The sequence below is a fragment of the Carettochelys insculpta genome, chromosome 9 (assembly GCF_033958435.1).
Source record: "Carettochelys insculpta isolate YL-2023 chromosome 9, ASM3395843v1, whole genome shotgun sequence".
NCBI classification, from domain to species: Eukaryota; Metazoa; Chordata; order Testudines; family Carettochelyidae; genus Carettochelys; species Carettochelys insculpta.
In genome coordinates, this window is record NC_134145.1 from 3,416,049 (window position 1) to 3,442,103 (window position 26,055).

Here is a 26,055-nt window from a genome sequence, read left to right on the forward strand (position 1 = left end):
ACAGACCCACCTCCCAGCTAGCCTGTGGGGTCAGCAAGAGGCTGCTGGGAAAATGTGTCCTGGCCTAGTGCCCCCTCCCTGATGTGATCCTGGGGGAGGCGGGCGGGGGGAGGCCAGGCCGTGGGGGTGGGGCTGCTGTGGCTGAGAAGAGGAGTAGGGTCCGGGTGTGTTTTCTGGTTGCTTTGGATGTGGGGTAGTTGCCGCAGTGGGGGCTGATGCCTGGTGTTACCTCCGGGCCAGGCGAGCTGCCAGTCAGCTGGGGCCCTGGCTCAGGCACAGCGCAGCCAGGAGAGGCCTGGTGCCGGTGCTCAGGTGACAGTTAATCCCACTTCCTCTGCGCCAGTCACATGTCTGACAGCCTCTTCCAGCGGCAGCTCGTCACCCATGGGCACGCCTGCCTGCCTGCCTGCCAGCTGTGGACCCCGGCGTCCCAGGGCCAGGCAGGAGTGACTGCACCACTGCTCCCTGTAAGCTGAGGGCTTGGGCGGCCGCCCTGGATTGATGCAGGTACCACCCAGCATCGCCAGCCGGCAGCCTGTGTTTCTAATGGTGGTGCGCATGACTTGGTGCACACCATAAAATTTATTCTGCCCACGGATGGAAAAAAAAATCAAAGGGAGCCTTGAACTCCCCAGTAGCCAGTGCTGTTTTACGCCAGCGTAGAACAGGTGTGAATGAGAAGAGATTCAGTCCTTGCCACCCTTTGTCCTTGGTAATTCTCCCCGCAGAGCCTCGCCTGGCTCCAGTCAAGCCAACACGTTACATTTGACAAGGGACCTATCTGTCGTTCCCGGACACAAATCTGCTTGCTTGGAGCCCAGCTCTGGCTCCGCAGGGTCTGTGGCTGGGCAAAGCCAGCCCTGCTTTGCTCCTGGCCGGCACAAATAGGCTGTGAGCCACCACCTCCGCTGGCCTGCTCCCGAGTGCCTAGCCAGCAAATGGTCACGAGCAGGCTGTTGTCTCAGGCTTGGGGTATGTGGCTAAGGCCCATCACCTCTCTGGGGGAGGGGAAAGTTTGCCAGCAGTGGAAAGAAGTGGGCTGTGCACTGCTCCCCCTGCAGGCGGGAATCAGAGATGCTCCACTCAGTGTCATGGGCCCCATACTGCTCTCTGCTAGTGGGGAGTCGCCCTTTGCTCCAAGGTGGGTGCTGCTGCTTTAGGAGCCAGTTCTTTGTCATTGTCAGTGTGGCACTGTCGGTAACTCGGGCGCACAGCACAGCATGAACCAGGAAGCTGTGGGTGGCCCTGGAGCTGATGCAAACGCAAAGGTGACCTTCCAGCCAGTGGCTCTGTGGCAATGCTGCTCCTCCGGCGGCCGGGGCACTCTCGCTTGCCACATGCTGACACCTACCTCAGGGCACGGCGTCAGCCCGGCTTGCAGCAGCGCAGCCAGGCCTGTGAGCTCCCAGGCCCACGCACCAGAGCTGGGCTCCTTGCCAGGTGCTGACAGGGCAGGGGCCATCTGCCCTGTGGGGCTGTACCGGTGCTCACAGGCCAGGAGCAGGCATCCGCGCCGGCTGAGCTCCTGTGGGGGCTGGGGAGCTCTTGGCTTGCTGTGTTCAGCATCCAGGAAGTGGCTGCAGCCAGCATCATGGCTCCCCTACCTTCGGCCTCTCTCTGCCACCCAGGCGCCAGTCACTGCCCGTTGTGCTGGCAGGTTGGTGATGGCAGCACCTGCCTGTTGGCACTGGGTGGAGACCTGCCCAGCTCACTGCTTGTGGGGGCCAGCAGCCAGGCGCATGGCCCAGCCCCCTGAGCCAGCCTGGCCACTCAAGCAGGTGGGTTGTTGGCCTCCAGGGAAGCTGGAGGCTTGTTCCAGTTCCTTTCCTTCCAGAGCTGAAGGGATTTCTCTACCCTGGCCAAGTGGCCCACTGAGGGGATGTAGCTGAGATGAGCCTGAGTCAGGAACCTGAAACCTCTGCCTCTTTGACAGCTGTTGGGGCCTGTGGGCCAGGAAGTGTGTGTCTGGGAAGTACCTGCAAGACGGAGCGTTTTCTGTGGGTGTAAGTGTGGGGGTGGGTGATGGCTAACGAGTCCCAGCCCGTGATCAGAGCAGAGACCTTTGCCGGGCAGCCAGCTGCACCTGCCCTAAAACCCAAGGAAGCGCCGCAGCAGGCAGGTGGGCAGGGGTGGAGTCTGGCCCTTGGAGGTGCAGGCAGAGCCGTAAGCAGGAGGCTGTGGGAAATCCCCAGCCAGACGGCCTGGTGTGACTGGAAGGTGGATGCACAGTTTAGGCTCCCATCCCAGTGCTGGCGGGCCCAGCCCCTGATGCAACGGCCCTGAGGCCTGAGCTGACTTTTCCCACGCAGCGCCTGGTGCAGAAGCTGCCAATCCAGCCTGACCAGCCTTGCACTTTCCCAGGGCCCCAGCTCTGCCCTGGGTGCGATTGAGCTCTGCTCCATGGCACCTCTGTCCCCAGCAGAGGCTGGGGCTGCAAAGAGACACTGAAACCCACGTACATCGCGCAGGCAGGAGGCCCCGCAGCTGCAGGCCGTGGGCATCTGGGATTCCTCTCCTTTCTCCAAGCTGCCTTTGGCCCAGCGCCTGAGGCTGACAGTGCTCTGGTGCTAGGGGAACGGCTCACGCTGCTTGAGGTTGGGTGGGGCTCTCATATGGGGGTCAGTGGTGTGTCTCACAGTGAATGGCAAAAGGGAAAGACGTGCACGGCTAGAGATGTGGGGAGAGGAGCAGGCGGTGGGGCCGGGGCAAGCGTGCCTGGCTGTGGGGCCAATGGCAGTGGGGCTGGCTGGGTGGGGCGGTGATGGAGAGGGCAGGACCATGGCAGATCTGGGTGTGGCTGAGGGCAGGCCATGGTGGAGTTGGAGTGGCTGAGGGGCGCGTGGCTGGGCATGTGGGACTGTGGTGGTATGGGCAGAGCCGTGGCAGAGTTGGGTGTGACCGAGGAGAGCATGGCTGGGTGGGTGGGGCCATTGGTGCTTGGGTGGGGCCATGGCAAAGCAGGGTGTGGCCAAGGGGAACGTTGGTGGTCAGGTGATTCTGTGGCGAAGTGGGTATGACTGTGACATAGCGGGGTGTGGCTGAGAGGAGTGTGGCTGGGCGCATGGGGCTCCAGTGGCAGGGCTGTGGCAGAGCTGGGTGTGGCTGAGGAGAACCTGGCTGGGTGCAAAGGGGTGTGGCGGGATGGGTAAGGCTGTGGAAGAGCCAGATATGGCTGAGGGGGGTGTGGCTGGGTGCATGGGGCTGTGGCAGAGTTGGGCGTGGCTGAGGGGAGCATGGCTGGGTGCTTGGGGCTGTGGCTGAGGGGAGCGTGGCTGGGTGCTTGGGGCTGTGGCAGAGTTGGGCATGGCTGGGTGCTTGGGGCTGTGGCTGAGGGGAGCATGGCTGGGTGCTTGGGGCTGTGGCTGAGGGGAGCATGGCTGGGTGCTTGGGGCTGTGGCAGAGTTGGGCATGGCTGGGTGCTTGGGGCTGTGGCTGAGGGGAGCGTGGCTGGGTGCTTGGGGCTGTGGCTGAGGGGAGCATGGCTGGGTGCTTGGGGCTGTGGCAGAGTTGGGCATGGCTGGGTGCTTGGGGCTGTGGCTGAGGGGAGCATGGCTGGGTGCTTGGGGCTGTGGCTGAGGGGAGCATGGCTGGGTGCTTGGGGCTGTGGCAGAGTTGGGCATGGCTGGGTGCTTGGGGCTGTGGCTGAGGGGAGCGTGGCTGGGTGCTTGGGGCTGTGGCTGAGGGGAGCATGGCTGGGTGCTTGGGGCTGTGGCAGAGTTGGGCATGGCTGGGTGCTTGGGGCTGTGGCTGAGGGGAGCGTGGCTGGGTGCTTGGGGCTGTGGCAGAGTTGGGCGTGGCTGAGGGGAGCATGGCTGGGTGCTTGGGGCTGTGGCAGAGTTGGGCATGGCTGGGTGCTTGGGGCTGTGGCTGAGGGGAGCGTGGCTGGGTGCGTGGGGCTGTGGCAGAGTTGGGCGTGGCTGAGGGGAGCGTGGCTGGGTGCTTGGGGCTGTGGCAGAGTTGGGCATGGCTGGGTGCGTGGGGCTGTGGCAGAGTTGGGCGTGGCTGAGGGGAGCATGGCTGGGTGCTTGGGGCTGTGGCTGAGGGGAGCGTGGCTGGGTGCGTGGGGCTGTGGCAGAGTTGGGCGTGGCTGAGGGGAGCATGGCTGGGTGCTTGGGGCTGTGGCTGAGGGGAGCGTGGCTGGGTGCTTGGGGCTGTGGCTGAGGGGGGTGTGGCTGGGTGCATGGGGCTGTGGCAGAGTTGGGCGTGGCTGAGGGGAGCGTGGCTGGGTGCTTGGGGCTGTGGCTGAGGGGAGCGTGGCTGGGTGCTTGGGGCTGTGGCTGAGGGGAGCATGGCTGGGTGCTTGGGGCTGTGGCTGAGGGGAGCATGGCTGGGTGCTTGGGGCTGTGGCTGAGGGGAGCGTGGCTGGGTGCTTGGGGCTGTGGCAGAGTTGGGCGTGGCTGAGGGGAGCGTGGCTGGGTGCTTGGGGCTGTGGCAGAGTTGGGCATGGCTGGGTGCTTGGGGCTGTGGCAGAGTTGGGCGTGGCTGAGGGGAGCATGGCTGGGTGCTTGGGGCTGTGGCTGAGGGGAGCATGGCTGGGTGCTTGGGGCTGTGGCAGAGTTGGGCATGGCTGGGTGCGTGGGGCTGTGGCAGAGTTGGGCGTGGCTGAGGGGATCCTGGCTGAGCAGGCAGTACCCTGATGGGGTGAGAGAGGTCTCTCATCCGCATGACCCATGGTGGGCTCCACTCCATGCCCCTGGTGCTCTTTGCCAATGGGCTAGGTGAGTCACCCGTGGCTGCAACAGGAAGTTGCCAGCTCCCTACGTCCTGGCTCCCCACGCCAGCCGCTGCTGCCATTTCCTTTGCTTGTGGTTTGCTTTCCGGGGCCGCGCTCCCCAGCCACGCCCGGGTCGGGAGCAGGGCTGGCAGCCTGGCTACAGCACGGAACAGCACGCAGCTGCCCTGGGCTCTGGGTAGGGCACAGCTTTTCGTCCCGATGCTCACAGGCGGGGTGGAGCCAGCAAGCGGGTGAGAGGCTACGCCATAGCCAGGGTGACCCGTCCAATCTGCGCAGCCCCAGGTCTCCTGGAGCGAGTGAGCGGCCCTGGCCAGCTCCCCTTCTGCTGCACCGTGTAACCTCCTGCCTCAAAGTTCTGCCTTTGTGTCTTCCACCCTCATTAGATTCTTCTGGCAAAGGTGCCAGCGCCCTCCCCTCCCCGACATGGGCCACGGCCGTGCTCTGCCACCCGCTCTTGGGGAAGTTGCTGCCTGAGAGGCTGGGGGCAGGTGAGTGGAGGGAGGAGAGGCCTGACTCACCGCCTGGGGGCAAGTCACAGCCAGCCGGGGGCACAGGCCTCAGGACTCAGTCTTCACCCTCTTTCCTTGTGGGTAAAGTGCTGGTGATGGGACCCCAGTAGCTGTTGGGGCTGGCACCTCCCCAAGGGAAGAGCATCCACTGGAGAGAGGCATCAGCCCCAGCCTGACTCCCAGTCCCTTCTCCTTGGGGCCCCTTCTCCCATCCCAGCCAGGTCTTACGCTGAGCACCAGAGTGTCCTGTAGAGCCCTAGAACTGGAAGGGCCCTCGAGAGCTCAGATCCAGCCCACTCCCTGCCCTCGTGGCAGGACCAACCACTGTCGAGAACAGATCATCCCTGTTAGATATTTATCCAGCAATGGCGATTCCACAACCTCCCTGGGCAATTTATTCTAGTGCTTAACCACCATCACAGGAAACTTTTCCGAATGTCCATCCGAAATGTACCCCTTGCTGCAGTTCAGGCCCGCTGCTTCTTTTCATGTTATCAGAGGCTGTGGCGAACAACTTTTCTCTCTCCTCCTTGTAACCCTCTTTGAGGTGCTTGAAAACCGCTATCACGTCCTCTCTCAATCTCGTATTTTCTAAACGAAACAAACAAGCCCAGTTCTTTTCATCTTCTCTCATAGGTGACATTTTCTAGACCTTTAATCATTTTAGTTGCTCTTCTCTGGACCTTCTCCAATTTCTCCATCTCTTTCCTATGGACGCAGTACTCCAGCTGAGGCCTAATGAGTGCAGAGGGGGGTGGAAGAATTATTTCTTGTGTCTGGCTCCCAACTCTCCTGTTAATACCTCTCAGAATTGAGTTTGCTTTTTTGGCAACAGCGTCACACTGTTGACTCATACTTGGCTTGTGGTCTCGTACGACTCCTAAGACTCCTTCAGCAGAACTCCAGCCTAGGGAGTCGCTTCCCTTCCTCTGTGTGAAGCTGATTGTTCCTCCCTAAGAGGAGTACTTTGCATTTGTCCTGATTGAATTTCATCCTACTTTCCTCACACCGTTTCTCCAGCTTACCCAGCTCACTTTGAATTCTGACCCTCTCCTCCAAGGCACCTGCAGCCCCTCCCAGCGTGGTATCAGCTGCAGACTCACTAAGTGTGCTCTCTAGGCCAGTAGCTAAATGGCTGATGAAGGTCTTGAAGAGAAGTGGCCCCTGTGGAGCCCCACTTGTTATTCCCTTCCTGCCTGACTGCAAACCATTGATAACTATTCCCTGTGAACACACACGCGTGTCTGTCTGTGTTATCTGTGGTGTACACGCACATATACTATACGCTCATATTTCAAATCTGGAATCTAAACGCACACACGGCCTTTGTTAAAGAGCTAAACAGCAACCAAATTAAACACAGGAGTCAAATTACAAATTACTGGGGGGTGCACCAAGACCGGGGCGGCTTCGGCCCAGCTGGAGTTCATTGCTTCATGGCACTCCTGGGGCTGCCACAGGGATGGGGCTGCTTTGGCCAGGCCAGGGACACCCCCCACCCAATGGTTTAATCAGTTAAGCAATTAAACTTAGCGTTTAATCAGTTAAGCAGGGAAATGGGATTTTCCATCCCTTGACTGGCCGGGAGGCAGGTGCAGGAGCAGGCTGAGGGTGGGGTGTTTGGGTGGGTGCAGGAGGGAGCTGGAGATGGAGTGTCTGGCCAGGGGGAGGGTGCAGAAGCAAGGGAGAGCCCAGGAGCCGAGCAGGGCTGGGAGAGCTGGGTGGGAGGGGGGTGCAGGTGCCGAGCAGGGCTGGGAGAGCTGGGTGGGAGGGGGAACAGGAGCCGAGCAGGGCTGGGAGAGCTGGGTGGGAGGGGGGTGCAGGAGCCGAGCAGGGTTGGGAGAGCTGGGTGGGAGGGGGGTGCAGGAGCCGAGCAGGGCTGGGAGAGCTGTGTGGGAGGGGGAACAGGAGCCGAGCAGGGCTGGGAGAGCTGGGTGGGAGGGGGGTGCAGGAGCCGAGCAGGGTTGGGAGAGCTGGGTGGGAGGGGGGTGCAGGAGCCAAGCAGGGCTGGGAGAGCTGGGTGGGAGGGGGGTGCAGGTGCCGAGCAGGGCTGGGAGAGCTGGGTGGGGGTGTGTGCAGGTGCCGAGCAGGGCTGGGAGAGCTGGGCGGGAGGGGGAACAGGAGCCGAGCAGGGCTGGGAGAGCTGGGTGGGAGGGGGAACAGGAGCCGAGCAGGGCTGGGAGAGCTGGGTGGGAGAGGGGTGCAGGTGCCAAGCAGGGCTGGGAGAGCTGGGTGGGAGGGGGGTGCAGGTGCCGAGCAGGGCTGGGAGAGCTGGGTGGGAGGGGGGTGCAGGTGCCGAGCAGGGCTGGGAGAGCTGGGTGGGAGGGGGGTGCAGGTGCCGAGCAGGGTTGGGAGAGCTGGGTGGGAGGGGGGTGCAGGTGCCGAGCAGGGCTGGGAGAGCTGTGTGGGAGGGGGGTGCAGGAGCCGAGCAGGATTGGGAGAGCTGGGTGGGAGTGGGGTGCAGGAGCCAAGCAGGGCTGGGAGAGCTGGGTGGGAGGGGGAACAGGAGCCGAGCAGAGCTGGGTGGAAGGGGGGTGCAGGAGCCGAGCAGGGCTGGGAGAGCTGGGTGGGAGGGGGGTGCAGGTGCCGAGCAGGGCTGGGAGAGCTGGGTGGGAGGGGGGTGCAGGTGCCGAGCAGGGCTGGGAGAGCTGGGTGGGAGGGGGGTGCAGGAGCCAAGCAGGGCTGGGAGAGCTGGGTGGGAGGGGGAACAGGAGCCGAGCAGAGCTGGGTGGAAGGGGGGTGCAGGAGCCGAGCAGGGCTGGGAGAGCTGGGTGGGAGGGGGGTGCAGGAGCCGAGCAGGATTGGGAGAGCTGGGTGGGAGTGGGGTGCAGGAGCCAAGCAGGGCTGGGAGAGCTGGGTGGGAGGGGGAACAGGAGCCGAGCAGAGCTGGGTGGAAGGGGGGTGCAGGTGCCGAGCAGGGCTGGGAGAGCTGGGTGGGAGGGGGGTGCAGGAGCCAAGCAGGGCTGGGAGAGCTGGGTGGGAGGGGGGTGCGGGAGCCGAGCAGGGCTGGGAGAGCTGGGTGGGAGGGGGGTGCAGGTGCCAAGCAGGGCTGGGAGAGCTGGGTGGGGGTGTGTGCAGGTGCCGAGCTGGGTGGGAGGGGGAACAGGAGCCGAGCAGGGCTGGGAGAGCTGGGTGGGAGGGGGAACAGGAGCCGAGCAGGGCTGGGTGGGAGGGGGGTGCAGGTGCCAAGCAGGGCTGGAAGAGCTGGGTGGGAGGGGGATTAGGGAGCCGAGCAGGGCTGGGAGAGCTGGGTGGGAGGGGGATTAGGGAGCCGAGCAGGGCTGGGAGAGCTGGGTGGGAGGGGGGTGCAGGTGCCGAGCAGGGCTGGGAGAGCTGGGCGGGAGGGGGGTGCAGGTGCCGAGCAGGGCTGGGAGAGCTGGGCGGGAGTGGGGTGCAGGTGCCGAGCAGGGCTGGAAGAGCTGGGCGGGAGGGGGGTGCAGGTGCCGAGCAGGGCTGAAAGAGCTGGGTGGGGGTGTGTGTAGGTGCCGAGCAGGGCTGGGAGAGCTGGGTGGGAGGGGGAACAGGAGCCGAGCAGGGCTGGGAGAGCTGGGTGGGAGGGGGGTGCAGGTGCCGAGCAGGGCTGGGAGAGCTGGGTGGGAGGGGGGTGCAGGTGCCGAGCAGGGCTGGGAGAGCTGGATGGGAGGGGGAACAGGAGCCGAGCAGGGCTGGGAGAGCTGGGCGGGAGTGGGGTGCAGGTGCCGAGCAGGGCTGGGAGAGCTGGGTGGGAGGGGGGTGCAGGTGCCGAGCAGGGCTGGGAGAGCTGGGTGGGAGGAGGGCACAGGTGCTGAGCAGGGTTGGGAGAGCTGGGTGGGAGGGGGGTGCAGGAGCCGAGCAGGGCTGGGAGAGCTGGGTGGGAGGGGGGTGCAGGTGCCGAGCAGGGCTGGGAGAGCTGGGTGGGAGGGTGGTGCAGGTGCCGAGCAGGGCTGGGAGAGCTGGGTGGGAGGGGGGTGCAGGTGCCGAGCAGGGCTGGGAGAGCTGGGTGGGAGGGGGGTGCAGGTGCCGAGCAGGGCTGGGAGAGCTGGGTGGGAGGGGGGTGCAGGAGCCGAGCAGGGCTGGGAGAGCTGGGTGGGAGGGGGGTGCAGGAGCCGAGCAGGGCTGGGAGAGCTGGGTGGGAGGGGGGTGCGGGAGCCGAGCAGGGCTGGGAGAGCTGGGTGGGAGGGGGGTGCAGGTGCCAAGCAGGGCTGGGAGAGCTGGGTGGGGGTGTGTGCAGGTGCCGAGCTGGGTGGGAGGGGGAACAGGAGCCGAGCAGGGCTGGGAGAGCTGGGTGGGAGGGGGAACAGGAGCCGAGCAGGGCTGGGTGGGAGGGGGGTGCAGGTGCCAAGCAGGGCTGGAAGAGCTGGGTGGGAAGGGGATTAGGGAGCCGAGCAGGGCTGGGTGAGCTGGGTGGGAGGGGGAACAGGAGCCGAGCAGGGCTGGGAGAGCTGGGTGGGAGGGGGATTAGGGAGCCGAGCAGGGCTGGGAGAGCTGGGTGGGAGGGGGGTGCAGGTGCCGAGCAGGGCTGGGAGAGCTGGGCGGGAGTGGGGTGCAGGTGCCGAGCAGGGCTGGAAGAGCTGGGCGGGAGGGGGGTGCAGGTGCCGAGCAGGGCTGAAAGAGCTGGGTGGGGGTGTGTGTAGGTGCCGAGCAGGGCTGGGAGAGCTGGGTGGGAGGGGGATTAGGGAGCCGAGCAGGGCTGGGAGAGCTGGGTGGGAGGGGGGTGCAGGTGCCGAGCAGGGCTGGGAGAGCTGGGTGGGAGGGGGGTGCAGGTGCCGAGCAGGGCTGGGAGAGCTGGGTGGGAGGGGGGTGCAGGTGCCAAGCAGGGCTGGGAGAGCTGGGTGGGGGTATGTGCAGGTGCCGAGCAGGGCTGGGAGAGCTGGATGGGAGGGGGAACAGGAGCTGAGCAGGGCTGGGAGAGCTGGGCGGGAGTGGGGTGCAGGTGCCGAGCAGGGCTGGGAGAGCTGGGTGGGAGGGGGGTGCAGGTGCCGAGCAGGGCTGGGAGAGCTGGGTGGGAGGAGGGCACAGGTGCTGAGCAGGGTTGGGAGAGCTGGGTGGGAGGGGGGTGCAGGTGCCGAGCAGGGCTGGGAGAGCTGGGTGGGAGGGGGGTGCAGGTGCCGAGCAGGGCTGGGAGAGCTGGGTGGGAGGGGGGTGCAGGTGCCGAGCAGGGCTGGGAGAGCTGGGTGGGAGGGGGAACAGGAGCCGAGCAGAGCTGGGTGGGAGGGGGGTGCAGGTGCTGAGCAGGGTTGGGAGAGCTGGGTGGGAGGGGGGTGCAGGTGCCGAGCAGGGCTGGGAGAGCTGGGTGGGAGGGGGGTGCAGGAGTTGAGCAGGGCTGGGAGAGCTGGGTGGGAGGAGGGCACAGGTGCTGAGCAGGGTTGGGAGAGCTGGGTGGGAGGGGGGTGCAGGAGCCGAGCAGGGCTGGGAGAGCTGGGTGGGAGGGGGGTGCAGGTGCCGAGCAGGGCTGGGAGAGCTGGGTGGGAGGGGGGTGCAGGAGCCGAGCCGGGTTGGGAGAGCTGGGTGGGAGGGGGGTGCAGGTGCCGAGCAGGGCTGGGAGAGCTGGGTGGGAGGGGGGAACAGGAGCCGAGCAGGGCTGGGAGAGCTGGGTGGGAGGGGGGTGCAGGTGCCGAGCCGGGTTGGGAGATCTGGGTGGGAGGGGGGTGCAGGTGCCGAGCCGGGTTGGGAGAGCTGGGTGGGAGGGGGGTGCAGGTGCCGAGCAGGGCTGGGAGAGCTGGGTGGGAGGGGGGAACAGGAGCCGAGCAGGGCTGGGAGAGCTGGGTGGGAGGGGGGTGCAGGTGCCAATCAGGGCTGGGAGAGCTGGGTGGGGGTATGTGCAGGTGCCAAGCAGGGCTGGGAGAGCTGGGTGGGAGGGGGATTAGGGAGCCGAGCAGGGCTGGGAGAGCTGGTTGGGAGGGGGAACAGGAGCCGAGCAGGGCTGGGAGAGCTGGGTGGGAGGGGGAACAGGAGCCGAGCAGAGCTGGGTGGGAGGGGGGTGCAGGTGCCGAGCAGGGCTGGGAGAGCTGGGTGGGGGGTGTGTGCAGGTGCCGATCAGGGCTGGGAGAGCTGGGTGGGAGGGGGATTAGGGAGCCGAGCAGGGCTGGGAGAGCTGGTTGGGAGGGGGAACAGGAGCCGAGCAGGGCTGGGAGAGCTGGGTGGGAGGGGGGTGCAGGAGCCGAGCAGGGCTGGGAGAGCTGGGTGGGAGGGGGGTGCAGGTGCCGAGCAGGGCTGGGAGAGCTGGGTGGGAGGGGGGTGCAGGAGCCGAGCCGGGTTGGGAGAGCTGGGTGGGAGGGGGGTGCAGGTGCCGAGCCGGGTTGGGAGAGCTGGGTGGGAGGGGGGAACAGGAGCCGAGCAGGGCTGGGAGAGCTGGGTGGGAGGGGGGAACAGGAGCCGAGCAGGGCTGGGAGAGCTGGGTGGGAGGGGGGTGCAGGTGCCAATCAGGGCTGGGAGAGCTGGGTGGGGGTATGTGCAGGTGCCAAGCAGGGCTGGGAGAGCTGGGTGGGAGGGGGATTAGGGAGCCGAGCAGGGCTGGGAGAGCTGGTTGGGAGGGGGAACAGGAGCCGAGCAGGGCTGGGAGAGCTGGGTGGGAGGGGGAACAGGAGCCGAGCAGAGCTGGGTGGGAGGGGGGTGCAGGTGCCGAGCAGGGCTGGGAGAGCTGGGGGGGCGGGGTGTGCAGGTGCCGATCAGGGCTGGGAGAGCTGGGTGGGAGGGGGGTGCAGGTGCGAAGCAGGGCTGGGAGAGCTGGGTGGGAGGGGGGTGCAGGTGCCGAGCAGGGCTGGGAGAGCTGGGGGTGTGTGTGCAGGTGCTGAGCAGGGCTGGGAGAGCCGGGCAGGGGAAGGAGAAAGGAGAGGGATGGGGATGTGGGAGCTGGCCATCATAATCATCATCATCAACAACCATGGGCTCAGCGCCCGTTGGTGTCTGGTGCCTCTCTCACTATTTCCTTCCATCTTTCCCCATCCAGCGCAGAGGGGCTTAGTTTCTGTAGACTAGCTCCGCAGCAGTCTACTACATCATCTACCCATTCTCTGTGGGGTCGGCCTCTCCTATTCGAACCATCCACTATGCCAAACACCAGGGTCTTGATTTTTCGTTTGTCGTTCATTCTGCAAATATGCCCAAATAGTTGTAGCTTCCGTTTCATAACCGTCTGCAGCAGGTTCTCTTTCGGCTGTATCTTCCTATAGAATTCCTCATTGGTGACCTTCTGCATCCATCCTATTCTCAGAATCTTTCTATAACAACTCCTTTTGAAGGCCAACATTCTTCTTTTCAAATCTTTCGTTATCACCCATCTACCAGCCGTACAACGTGCTGCTGAACACACACGTTTTCAAGACGCCCAGCTTCGTTCTTAAGCTAATTGCTCTGCTTTTCTAGATCTTATCCATCGTTTTCAAATTCACTCTTACTTTCGCTATTCTAGTCGCTATTTCTTTGTTACAGTCTAGATCATACATTATGTTGCTCCCCAGATACGTGAACGTCTCTACATTTTCTAGTTCAATACCATCCACACTGATCTTCCTTCCTATTTCCTTATCTCCAAATACCATTGTCTTCGTTTTATCGATGTTCATAATCAGTCTGTACCGCTTCCCTTCCTCGATCAGCACCTGCACCATTTTCGGTAGCGTCTCCTCATCTTACTCAATGACAACTGTATCAGCCAAGAACCTCAAGTTGCTAATTCTTTTCCCGTGCACAAATACCCCTCCTACCTCTTCCTCGCTCTTGTCCATCACTCTCTCCAGATGTGCAATGAAGATACTTGGTGAGATTGGATCTTCTTGTCTTGTACTTGTACTTGTTTTAAACCAACTTCCCAACTCCCCGCATGTTCTCACCGCTGCCTCTGCATTATCATTGATATCTCTCAACTGGCCATGAGCGGGGACTTTGACTTGGCTCCGTGCCCCTGCCACGCCAGGGTACTGCCCTCTGCCCAGTCGGGGCAGGGAGGAAGCCTCCCAAGAACAGTTTCCAGCAGCCGGTGGAGGGTGGGTGGGGGCTCATGGGGCCGCTCTGCTTCTCCCCAGGTGCCAGGTCCAGCCCGTGAGGCCCAGGGCCTCCCAGCCCTGCACACAGCCTGGTGCCGCATGGAGAGGGGGTGACGTCACCTTTAAAAGGCGTCTTTGCTGGCAGGGTCGCTGGGCTTGCGGACTGGTCGTTTTACAAACTCGTCACTGCACAGCAATTGGATGCTCTGCGCGGGAGGCTGTGCTTGAGCCAATGAGAGCGCTGGCTAGAGCACGCGTCGCGGGGGCGGTGAAAGCAGGGCGTAACTCAGCGATCCTGGGCGTGGGCGTGGAATGGGAAGGAGGAGATTTTCTCAAACCCACTCGAGTAAACGCCGACGCCTCCCAAGCGCCAGCGACTCGAGGACAGCACAGCAGCCGGAACGCCGGACCCGAGTCTCTGTACTTCCAGGCTTCCCACCTCTGCCGGGGGGCCCAGTGCCGCGGGGGTGCTGGGCGAATGTCTCTTGGGGACAGCAGCTCAGGGAGGGTCTCCCCCCCGTCCCCCAGCCAAGGGGTAACAGCAGTGTAATCCTCACTGAAACCAGCTCTGGGAGTGGCTCGACCATAGGAGATTGTGGGTGCCCAGGAGCACAGCCCTCCACGGGGACCACAGCCCCACATTAACCCGCCTGACTCTAGCTAAAAGAGTAACGGAGGGGAGCCGTGTTAGTCTGTGTTCTAACAAAACCAAACCACTGAAATGTGGCACTTTAAAGACTAATAAAACCATTTACTTGGTGAGGAGCTTTCAAAGCTCCTCACCGAGTAAATGGTTTTATTAGTCTTTAGAGGGCTACATTCCTGCTGGTTTGTTTTCTACCTCAAAGAGTTACACAAAGCGCCTCAGCGAGATGCACAGCTGTCCTTTCCCCCAGTAGCCGTTATCGACGCTGGCTCTGATCATAAACAACAGTGGTTTCACTCAGTGTCAATCGTGGGGTTTAAGCGATTGCAAGGGAGAGCAGACAGATGATCTGAAAGCAGCAAAACACACCCGCCAAGCCGAACGCGCTGGGAGAGATTGTTACAGAGCCTGTTTCTCGCCTTGCTCCTTATTGCAAGTCAGCTCTGATCTTTTCCCTGGCCAGGCCTAACAGCTTCTTGTGTGTGCTCTTCGGGGGCGGGGGGCAGTTTCAAAAGCCAGCTGAAGGCAGTCCGTGGTGGCTCCCCTCTCTTGAGTGGAATTCCCCCGGGTGGGGACTCCGTCCCAGTGGAGAAATGCCAAATTCAGAATGGATTCCAGCGCCGGCTGGCATGGGCGCATGTCTTTGTAGGGCCAACCGCAACTCAGACGTCCAGGAAAAACAAAACCGGATCCTTGCCTTGAGCACCAGGTCGGTGAGCTCCCCGTGCGGGGCAGAGACCGGAACTGCACCAGGCCATCTCATTGTACTGGGACAGCAAGGGCCCCCTGCCCCACCCCCTGTAGGGCAGTGTGGGGTGGGGGAGCTTTGAAACCCCCTCATTCCCCCCCCAGCTACACTTCGCACACCCCTGCCACAGCTGCTGTGAACAAACCAGCCCAATGCCCAGGCCTCCTGCCTGTGTCGGTGAGCAGCGGTGTGGCCTAGTGGTTACAGTAAGTGGCTGGTGTTTGTAAGGGGCTTTGTAAGCCCTGGCTGGCAGCTCCAGGGCCCAGCAGCACTGGTGGCCACTTCCCCAGGGGAGTTTATTCTGTGCCCTTAGGGTCCTGGTATGACGCCAAAGGGGCTCAAAGTGTTGGCAGGGAGCCAAGAGCCGTCCTGGGCATGGGAGCTGTCGCCAGCTGCCAGCTGCACAGCCAGGGGCTGCAGCCACCTCAGAGCAGCCCACCCCCTCAGCGCAAAGCCCCAGGGGTGAGGGCCTCTCAGTGCCTAACTCCCACTGGAGTCAAATACCTTAAATGTCCCCCAACATGGGCTGAGCGGGCGTGGGGCTCCCTGACCCCCATGGGCCGGGGCTGCCCCTGCCTGCCCTGAGCCTGGCAGACGAACTGGCCTCACCCCCGAAGCAGCCAGTCGGGGTGGGGAGAGTATTAAGAACAGTGAGCAAGTGGGGGCCTGGAGTCAGCTCCCTGCAATTGGCTGCCTGGCGGTTATGGCCCTGGGCTGCCCCTCAGGAGCCCAGCTCTGCTACAGGCTCCCAGGGGACCTCGCTCAAGCCCCTTGTGGCCCAGTTTCCAGAGGGCCTTTGGTTGCCTTGAATTCCGGGGTCTCCAGCCTGGCTCTCCCTATGCCCCATCCCCACCGCCTGGTCTCCTTCCTCTGTGGGTGCCTGGAGGCTATTTGGGCAGCACCAGCGCACTGGGGCCCCGAGGTTGGCGTCTGGGATTCCGTCCGAGCCCCGCTCCGCTCGGCTTCCCGAGGCCTGGCTCCGACTCCAGACTGAGCCGGTCCAGACCCCTCCCAGATCCAGTGTCCTCAGACTTGCTCCCTCCTGCCTGGGCACACCACGTTCTGCAGTTAGCTCGGGTGCCGGGGAGGTACCAGTCCCCAGGCAGCCTGTGCGCTGGCCACCGGCTGCCTCCTCTTTCCCTCCGCCGGATGGGCCCCGTCCCTTGTCCTCTGGCGCTCTGTGATGGTTCCAGGCTGGTGCGCCGTCTGCAGACCCATTTACCTGCCCCAGCGGGCACCACTGTGCCCTTTGCAGGCTCCCCAGCCATGACCTGGCACCTCCCCCGAGTTCACTCCCCATGTCACGCCAGGCCTACGCCCTGGACCTCCCCTGCCTGGCAGAGGAGGCTGAGCGAGGGGCCAGGGGCTCTCCCTCCTGCCAGGCGTGGTGCTGAGTCAGCCGGGAAGCGCGCGTCAGAGCCGTGGGGCTCTCCTGGCAGCGGCGGAGGGGGAGGGGTGGTGGCGTCTCTGCTCTGCCCCCACGGTCTGCTCTGTCTCTCTGCAGCTGTGCGTGATGTTCCTCAAAGGTGCGCTGAGCACGGAGATGGTCTGCGAGGTGCTGCAGGTGAGTCCCTCCCAGCGCCGCCCCGCCAGGATCCTGCCCCGCCTCCGGCTCTCTGCCCACACGCAGCCCGCCCCAAACAGCTGGGCCTTGCCCCCAGCAGGTGCCTGATGCCTGCAAGCGGTGCCCAGGCAAACCCCTTGAGAGACAGGGCACGTGGCTCCTTGCCCCGTGGGGCGATCCCTGCGTGGCCGAGGTGGCGCGGGTGGGGCGGAGTAGGCTGGCCTCTGCCTTGAGGGCGCTGAGCAGGATCAGGCCCCGGCGGCGGGCTGGTGGCTCAGGTGAGTGGGAGGAAGGTTGGGGAGGGCGGAAAGGTGCCTGGGGGGTCCTGGAGATCCCGCTCGCTTCACCCCACCCTCGAGGGAGCGTGCGCCACACAGACACCCGGAGTGGCCGTGGCTCTGGGCTGCTCCCTGAGCCCCTCTAAGGCAGCTTGGAGGGCGCTCCCAGGTCAGCGTGCACCCTGCAGGGGATGGGGGGTGGAGTGCACCCAAGCCCCAGCCTCATCCCCGCGCTGCCCCCTAGGGGGAGGGGACACAGCCCCATTCAGCCCCCCGGGGCCTATTGTGCAGTGCTCTTTGTGCCCGGACACCTGCCCCGCGGAGGGAGCTGGGTCCTGCCTGCACAAAGGAGCCTGCCAGGCAGCTGCAGCCTGTGGCCAGGCCCCGCGGCCCCAGCACCAGCCGGCCCTTTGTCTGGTGAGCCGGGGCTTTGGTGGAGCACCTGTCCGAGGGGTTTTAAGCCCCAGCTGGCTGGTTTCCATGGCAGCCGCGGCTGGAGGGTGTGCTCAGGAAGAGCCCTGACTGGCCCACGTGCCAGCTGCTTTGCAGGCCGGTTGGTGGCTGGTGTGGTGGGTGTGAGCCCCTTGGGGAAACTGAGGCCGGATTCCACACTGCAGCACCCAGTGCAGTGTGGAAATCTGGCTGGAGGAGACCTGCGCCCAGCTCACAGCCCAGCGGTGCCAGGATGGGGCAGCCAGAGCCTGCTGGTCTCTGCCCCCTGCGTGGCGCGGCGAGGGGGGCCCGGCTGGAGAGGAGGCTGCCCTACTCCCTTGGTGTCTGGCTCCGGGGTCTTGGCCCCAGGACTGGTGTCTGCTCCCTCTGCCCTGCCTGCTGGGGCTCGCACGAGTCCACGTGCTGGCTGTGGACAGAGGGGCAGAGAAACCCACGACCGGATCCAGGGCTCCGTGCGGTTGCAGGGAGTCGAACACCTTTGCACCAGGCCTCTGTGAGGGCAGCCGGGTGCATGGCACTGCCCCAGGCAGGCAGGCTGGGCACTCCAGGGGCTGCTTGGGTCCAATTCTGCCCTCTCGGAGCTGGAGTAAGTCAGGAGTTGGCCATGGAGCTGCCCTGGAGCTGAGCCGGGCGCTAGAGGCTCAGCAGGCAGGTGCAAAGTTACCTGTCCTGGGGGCGTGCCCCACAGCACCTGGTCTGTTGGTCAGCATGGCACCCAGAGGGCGGCCACTGGGGGATCACTGGGCGTTCTCTGCAAGCTGAGCACTTAGACGACTGCCCAGGGAAGAGTCAGGAGCTGTCCAGATTATCAGAGTGCCCACAGCACCCTCAGCTGGCCGTGTGGTGGTGCACATCCACTCATGCCATGGTGCATAGAATAAAATTCATTCCCCCTTGGGTGGAAAAAGTAGAGGGAACGCTGCCTACCACCTCCATCTCCCACCTGCAGGGAGCCCTGCCCCAGTGCTGGTGCCTTGGCCTGAGCTGCAGTGGCTCTGACTCCACGGGGTTGAGGGCTGCACAAGGGAGCTTGCCAGGGCAGCAACCAGGTTCCCTGTCTTGACCATTCCTGCACCGCCAGGGCCTTGGGTGCTCGTGTGGGGCAGGAGAGCAGCTGCCTGGGGGCAGCACTTGGCAGCCTGAGAAACCTGCCTTGGCTGGGTCCTGTCTGCCCCTGTGACTGCGTAGGAGGGGGCTGGCGTGGAACCCGCCCACTGTGGGGCTCTTGTTTCTGTCCCTGGAGCTGGTCTGGGGTGGGTCTGTCCTGGTGTGTGGAGCGCTCTCAGCGTGGCTCTGAGCAGGAGCAGGGCCGGGGGTCTGCCACTGAGCACCCAGACCCCATGTGGCTGCAGCTCTCAGCACTCCCGTTCTCCCCAGGAGAGGCCAGCAGCAGCCCCGCGTCCTGCCCTGCAGCCCATTCACCTCACTGGTTGTACCTGAGGCCTGGGGAGAATTCGGCCCCCTCCTGGCCTAGCCTGGCTCCCCCTGGGGCAGACAATGGTGTGTTGGGTGGTGCAGAGGTCCAGGGCCGGGGGTACCTCCCTTTTCTACCCTACAGGCTTTCTGGAGTACAGCTGAGTGGGTCAAATAGGGTGAATTGCTTAGAGACAGGGCCACTCACAGCCCAAGGCTGGGGCCTCGGCTATCCAGCTCCAAGCCAGTTACACTGAGCACAGACTGCACCACGCTGGGCAGCAAGAAGTCCCCCACGCAATCCCCTCGGACACCCCAGTTCTCCTGTGCTGCTCCTCCCTGCACAGAGGAGAGACTATGAACCCCAACGTCAGCAGATCCAAAGAGGTTCTCCCTGTGCCAAAGGACCAGCCCCATTCCCAGCTCAGTGTATGCCTGGGTCCTCACCCCAAGGAGCACGCTGGGCCAAGCCTGCAGACTCTAAGCGCTGACGGCTGAAAGTTAACGTTGCTAAGGAATCCAGTACACAGACCAGGTTCAAGTTCTTGGTTCAGGCTGGCAGCGGCGACGGAATAATCTGCAGGTTTAGGTCAAATGTCTGGAGCACATCCACAGCTGGGAGGGGTCATCACTCCTTCTGTCAGAGCTTCAGCTTGCAGTGACGAGCCTCCTGCGGGGAGAAGCCGGACTGGAGACAAAGGAGGGGATCTCTGGGGCCCTTGACACGGCCTCACCGGGGTGGTTGCAACAAGGCTCTGCATGTTCATACTCGTCTCACCCACCATTGCCTGGAACCAGGGCCCGCCTGCAGTCGGGGGATCGCCCACTGTCTTCTCTCAGCATGACGGGGGCAGCACAGCCGTAATGGGGTCCCCAAGCTCTGCACCCCATCCACAGGCAGGAGTGACTCACTCAACAGAACAGCGGGTTTATTAGCCGACAGAGCACAGCATCGTACAGAGGTGTCAGTACAGCAGGCAGAGACAGCCAGTCCAGTCCATGCTGGGGAGAATAAGCCCCGAGGAGCCCCCCCCAAGCCAGCGCCTTTCCCCCTCCTTTGTCTCTCTTTCTCCCAACCCAGATTAACTGCTTCCCGACTCCCAGTTCCAATTCAAACCCCTCAGGCTCCACCTCCCCGCTTTGTCTGCTGTACAAAGGTGTCACCTGGTCGCCCTCAGCAGAAGCACCCCACACACACACACACACACACACACACGTATCTCCCAGACCATCACAACAGCCCAGTCAGCAGCTGCTCCCAGGGCCAGGCTGGGTGGCAGGGCGTTGCTCCCTGGGGCTGGGGCGCTTGCTGCCCCCCCCGGGGTTGTTCATGAGCGTAGCTGTCCCTGCTTGGACCCCTTCCATTCCACTGGATGAGAAAGAGTCGTGTTACACACAGTCACCCCTGGCCAGGCGCACCCAGCCCCCCGCCCTTGCTGAGCGGCGTATGGGGAAGCTGCACCCCAGTTGGGTGGCCTGAGCTCTTACCATTCAGGGGGCGTTCTCGAACAAACGGACTCACAGTTGGACAGACTCACAGACAGATGCACAAACGCTCTAAAGTAGAGAGTAGCTTGCAATCCAGCAAGGCCACAGCCCCTTGGTCTGAAGAACCCAACAGGTGCCAGGAACAGCCCTGGCATTGTGACCCTGCTGTGGTTGCTGCGCTGTAGGCTGTTGCCCCCCCTTGGTGAGCTCTGCGGGCACAGCTGGGCTGTGGAGTGCCCTTCAGCCACCCCTGCTGGGCATATCAGGGCACCTCCTGCTGGGCTCTTTGCGTCTGTGCCAGACCCTCCCTGCCCCATGCAGCATCCCTCAGGACTGAGCTCTGCCCATGAACCGGTCACCATGGCATCTGGGTGCCTGGCACAAGCAGACCGTGGGGAATTCTGGGTGCTCCCTGCAGGCCTGGGAGCCCAGGCCCCAGTGGGGCAGAGGCATGTAAACAGGTTGTTCCCCAGTCAGCGAGCCAGGGAGCTAATAATAGAGCAGTGAGGTCAGCACCCTTCCCCAGGGCTTCCTGTTTTGCTGCAAACAGCCCCGTCTGTGGGTGCGGGTGGGGCGCGTGGTGGCCTTTGCTGGGCTGTTTACACCTTGGGCCTGGTGCACTAGTGACGTGCTTGGGGCGCTCCCCGGCTGACATTAAAGTAGCGAGCGCTCGCCCCCTCCAGCCAAGACCAAGGCGGCATCACACACACGCATCTCAGAGAGCTGGAAGGGACTTCAGCAGGTCATTGAGTCCAGTCCCCTGCCCTCTTGGCAGGACCCAGCACCATCCCCTTTCTTCCCAATCTGTTTGCCCCAGACCCCTAAGCAGCCCCCTCGAGGATTGAGCTCACCCTCTGGGCAAGCCACTCCCCTAGCCTAGGGGCCTCCCCTGCGCTGCCAGCTCAGCTGGGTCCTACCCTCCTGCCCTGCCTGGGGCAGGTAGGGGATTGAGTCGGGGTGGAGCCGGGGCAGGCAGTGGGGAAGAGGTGGCTGGAGACAGAGCGGAGCCGGGGGCACCTGGCCCACTGCGGGCAAGTCCGGACCAGATGTGGCCTTTGCGCTGCCGCAGGCGCGGGGGCTGTAGGTGCCCGGGGTGATGTGCCAGGGATGGATTGGGTGGGATGGCAGATGGGTGGAGCATATGCGGGTAACTCTGCCAAGGCCCAGCCCAAAGGCGAGGTCCGTGCCGGCCTCGGCCACCCACTCTGACAGAGGGTGTTTATCTGTCTGCCCCGTAGTGACACTCACTCCCCCCCGCCGGCAGCAGTGCTGTGCCCACACGGCCGTGGTGCCTAGGGCAGGGGTGGGCCTGGCCTGGGGAGAGGCCCTGCGCCATGGCTCCAGCTTGGGGATCCCTGAGCAGCCGGCACCAGCCCTGTGGGGCAATGGCGGAGCGGCAGGGAGGGCAGAATGTACTGGTGGGGGGGCTGAGCCGGGCACATCGGGGGCAGGAGGAATCCGGGAGGGCCTGGTCGCATGCTTCCAGCACAGCCAGAGCTGGGCAGCTCAGGAGGGCCTGGCGCAAGCTGAGCCCTGTGCCAAGGCCGGTGTGTCCGTGGCCAGGAAGGTGCTCGCCTGGCTGCCACAGTGACAGGCAACACAGCCCAGCCCAGGGCCAGCCTGCCTAGCAGCAAGAGGAGCCCCCCCAGCCCGCCTGTCACCAGCCCCAGCCTGGGCACTGGCCTTCAAGCCAGTGGGGATGGTGGCGTCCCTTTCCCTGGGCGCTGGCACCTGAGGCGTGTCCATCTCTCCACCCGCCCCCCAAAGGCGGGCCTGTCCCCACAGGCAGCCGGGACCCTGGTCACCCAGCCCAGGGTGCCGCCTGTGGGCCGGTCCCCCCAGGGCTTCTCTGGCCCCCCAATGGGAGAAGTCAAGCCAGCTCTTCCGGAGCTGCCTGTGGCTGAGGTGGTGCCAGCTGGCATCCTGCCAGCTCGACTGGCTGGTGCGTGACACACTGTGATGCACGGGCCAATCCCGCCGAGGCTGCTGGGGCCCTGCTGGGCCTCCCCCTGCGCACAGTGTCCCAGCAGTGGGTGGGCCGTGGGGTGCTGGGCGTTCTGCCTGAGATGGAGCAGGAAAGATGACACCCAGGGGTTGAGCCGGTGGGATGCTGCTCATTCCAGCACTTGCATTGCTGCTGGGGGGCGGGGTTGCACCTTTTGGGGGCTCGTGGTCCCCAAGGGGCGAGAGCTGCACTGGGCCTCTGGGCCCTGGCTTCTGAGGGTGAAGTCTGCAGGTCCTGGACCTGTTATACAGAAATCTGATGCACGATGCCTCGTTATTGCACTAAACGGTGACCGCAGCGCTCACTGTTGCAGCCACTGCTCTGTGTTTGCACCAAGGCAGGTACACGGTGGGGGTCTGTGGAAAGCTGATGATTGGCTGGTTCTGTTCATACTATTCGTGTCCATAGAAACAGAGAGGAAGCCGTGCTTGTCTATATACTATCAAAACAAGAAAGCAGTCAAGTAGCACTTTAATGACTAACAAAATAATCTATTAGGTGAGCTTTTGTGGGACAGACCCACTTCTTCAGACTGTAGCCAGGTCAGAACAGACTCAATATTTAAGGTACAGAGAACCAAAAACAGTAATCAAGGAGGACAAATCAGAAAAAAATGATCAAGGTGAGCAAATCAGAGAGCAGAGGCGTAGAAGGAGGGGGAAGGTCAAGAATTAGATTAAGCCAAGTATGCAAATGAGCCCCTATAGTGACTCAGAAAATTCCCACCCCGGTTCAAACCATGTGTTAATGTGCCGAATTTGAATATGAAAGGGAGCTTGGCTGCCTCCCTTTCAATAGTGGTGCGAAAATTTTTCTTCAGTAACACGCAAACTCTTAAGTCATTAACAGAATGGCCCACTCTATCAAAATGTTGACTAACCAGTTTGTGGATCAGGAGTGTTTTGATGTCTGTTTTGTGCCCATTAACTCTTCGTCTCAGGGAGTTAGAAGTCTGTCCGATATACAAAGCATCTGGGCATTGTCAGCACAGGATGGTATATATGATGGTAGTTGAGGAACATGAGAACGTGCCTGTGATTCTGTGAATAACCTGGTTAGGTCCAGTGGTGGTATCTCCAGAAAAGATATGTGGACAAAGCTGGCAGTGGGCTTTGCTGATGTATCACTTCTGTGTCCAAAGCTGCGAGCACTGGTGGGGTTTGTATTTCGGGTATGTGCTTTGGGAGGCTTGGCCGGGCTTCCGTGAAAGGACGAGCAGTCAAGTGATAGCAGGACTGGACTGCCAAGGGGCCAAGTCCCACCTGATGGGCTGCCCTGTGGAGCTCACATCAGCTTGGGAGCAGTGGCTGCTGCCGAGGCAGGACAGCGTCAGGCCTGGGCAGGTGACTTGCTCATGTGAGAAACTCCATTTTGTAGCTGTGTTTTTCTGCCGAGAACAATGGTAATTTTTCCATGTGGCCGAGGCTGTAAAGAGGGTCCTGCAGGTTCCTTCACTTTGTCTTCAGTCCGGCTCTTAACCTTTGGAGGATTTCCGCTGTGAACTGAAGCTTCAAGGAAAGGACTGATTATTCATCCTGACAGCGGCTGTATTCCAGAGACTTGATTTACAACAGCAGATTATTCTACATCTGCTACAAGCCTGCACCAAGAACTTTGCAGTTTGTGTGCATAATTCGATCCCTTTAACAATTTTCTTTCTTTCTGTCAATAAAACTTTAGATCTGAGATTCTAAAGGATGGGCCCCGTGTGCTCCTACGGGTGAGGACTGAGGCATACCCTGAGCTGGGAATGGGGCTGGGCCTTTGGCATGGGGAGAACCTGTTTGGATTTGGTGTGGTTGTGTTTTATAGCCTCTCCTCTGTGCAGGGAGGGGCCCAGTGGCTGCACAGGAGGACTGGGGTATTCAAGGGGATTGCGGGTAGTGTGGCGAAGAGAAGGGCTCTTGTCTTGGTGCCTCGAGGAGGAGGACCCCACGGGGCTGCAAGTGGCCCTGTCTCTGAGCAATTGGCCCTGGATTGACACGCTGAGCAGTGCCCCAGAAACCTCCCATGTTGCGCTACCGCCTGGGTGACACCACGTCTGGCAAGCCACCTGGCAGGTGCAACCAGCAGGTTGTGCATCTGCAGGCCAAGCCAAGAGCAACCCCCGCAGTCAGCCCTCAGCCAGAGAGACCCAGCACATCCAGCCAGGTCAGCCTCCCTCTGGGCCCAAGCCTGTGAGGCACTGAGTTCCCAGACCCGGCAGGACAAGCCCTGAATAAAGCCCCTGGAGGCAGTGGGGAGGTCCCCACTCTGCTCAGCTGGGCATTTCCTTTGCTGGCCAGAGGGAGCCCTCTGAGCCTGGTAAGTGAAAGGGAAACTGAGGCACAAAGCAGCTGCTTGCAGCTGGTCTCCAGAGCTCTGTCTGGGAGCAAACTGGCGAAGCCCTGGCTTCCCAAGGGATGCACTCCTCTGCATGGCCTGCTCCTGGCTCCTACACCAGCGCTGGGGAGGGCTAAGAGTACGTGCTGACCAAGGAACAGGGCTTCCTAGTGTGTGGAGCACTGGGCTGGCCCTCTGGAGGCCGAGCTCCTGTTCCTGGCTCTGCCATGGGCCTGGTGGGTGAACATGGGCCAGTCGTTCCCCCTCCCTGTGCCTCAGTTTCCCATCCCACCCTTTGCTGAGAAGCTCTTGGGGAGAGGGGCTGTCTGTCCCTCTGTCTAGGTGCAGTGAGACCTGCTCACAGCTGGCAAGGGGCCCTGGCCCTGGGGACACCAGGTCTGTGAGGCCAGAGGCAGGGCAGGGCAGGGCTGGGGGGAGGGTGGCTTGCACACAGGATGGGAAAGCTGGCAGCTTTCCGAGGCACAGGGAGATTTCCCCGTTGGGCTACGACCTGCTCACGGTGCTGATTGATCCAGAGCAAGGCTTGCAGCAGGAAGGGGCTGATCCCAGCCTGCCTTCCCCAGCTCTGCTCACACCCCTTGATCCCACCCACAGCCGCCCAGCAATCCCAGCCTGGTCCCCACACCCAGCTCTGCCTATAGCCCTCGATCCCACCCACAGCCCCCCCGGTGATCCCAGCCTGCCCCCCCAGCTCTGCTCACAGCCCTTGATCCCACTTACAGCCCCCCAATTATCTCAGCCCCCCCAGCCGCCCACCCTGCTCACACCCATCAATCCCACCCACAGCCCCCCAGCAATCCCAATTCTGGCCCCCACCCCCAGCTCTGCTCACAGCCCTCGATCCCACCCACAGCCCCCCAGCAATCCCAGCACATCTCCCCTCCCCCAGCTGTGTTTAGGCCCACTCAGGCCCATTCAAGGCGAAGGGACAGTTGCCTGAAGAAATGCTGCGTTCAGGCCCCCAGGAGCTGCTGGGGCTGAGCCCATAAAATGAGCAGAGAGAATCTCGCCCCTTGCTGAAGCGTCCTGAGGATGGGGTGTGTTTGTGCTGCTAGACCAGCTCCAGCCAGCCCCTCCTTGCGTTGCCCCTGCCCTTTGTGGCCAGGCGGGCACATTGCACCAGGGCGCCTGTGCGTACCTCATGGCAGGCGCTATGGGGAGGCTTTCGCGCAGTCTGCCAAATGCGCGAGCAAATGCTCAGTTGTGGGCAGACAAGTGGCAGGCTGAGGCCCTGGCTTGGCTCCATGCAGGGGCGGCTGTGCACCAGCAGTGCCTGCTCTCTGCCTTGGGCTCTGATTAGAGCTGCTGCCTGGGAGCTGCTGTTCCCCCATGTGCTGGTCATGGCCAGCTCTGCTCCAGGCCGGGTGCAGCGGGGTATAAGCCCATAGGTTTATGTGACCAGGGCCTGAAGCCTCAAGGCCCCGTATGCCTGCTGCCACTCAGCAGAGCAGGGCTGCATCCCTGGGCTTGCCACAGGCTTCAGTGGGTCAAAGCTGGTCTGGGTGCATGGTGGCTGGTGGAGTCCCAGTGCTGCCAGCTCCGGATGGGAGCCCCCCCGGGGAGCTGTTGTTTGCTCCTCTCATGCTCTGTTCTGGCAGCTTTCCTCGGCTCTGTGGCTGCTGCCACGTGGCGGGGGCAAGCCTGTCTGCGTAGGATTTCCCTGGCCCGGGCAGCTGGCGCACAAGAAGTGCTGCGCAGCGGAAAGCAGCAGGAGAGGAAACCAGCATCAGGTGCCCTGGAAAGCGCCGTTATGTGAGGTGACGGTTGGGCGCCGGCGCGCGGAACAATCCGTCGGGTGGGGACAGAGCCACCCAGCGGGGGTTCCCCTGGCTGCGTGCTTGGGGCGGGATCGGCTCTGACGCCTGCCCAGACCTGGCCCACAAGGTCCTGCCTCCAGCACGCGGGAGCT

The 26,055-nt window shown here is 63.1% G+C and overlaps 1 protein-coding gene across 2 annotated transcripts in view; it reads left to right on the forward strand.

Moving 5' to 3' along the window:
* Positions 1–26,055, forward strand: part of BTBD19 (BTB domain containing 19) — a 64,284-nt gene that overhangs the window by 28,597 nt on the left and 9,632 nt on the right. For both annotated transcript variants that reach the window (XM_075002620.1, XM_075002621.1), the window contains exon 4: positions 16,107–16,166. In XM_075002620.1, the coding sequence (XP_074858721.1) occupies positions 16,107–16,166 (60 nt within the window). The remainder of the gene's footprint in view (positions 1–16,106; positions 16,167–26,055) is intronic.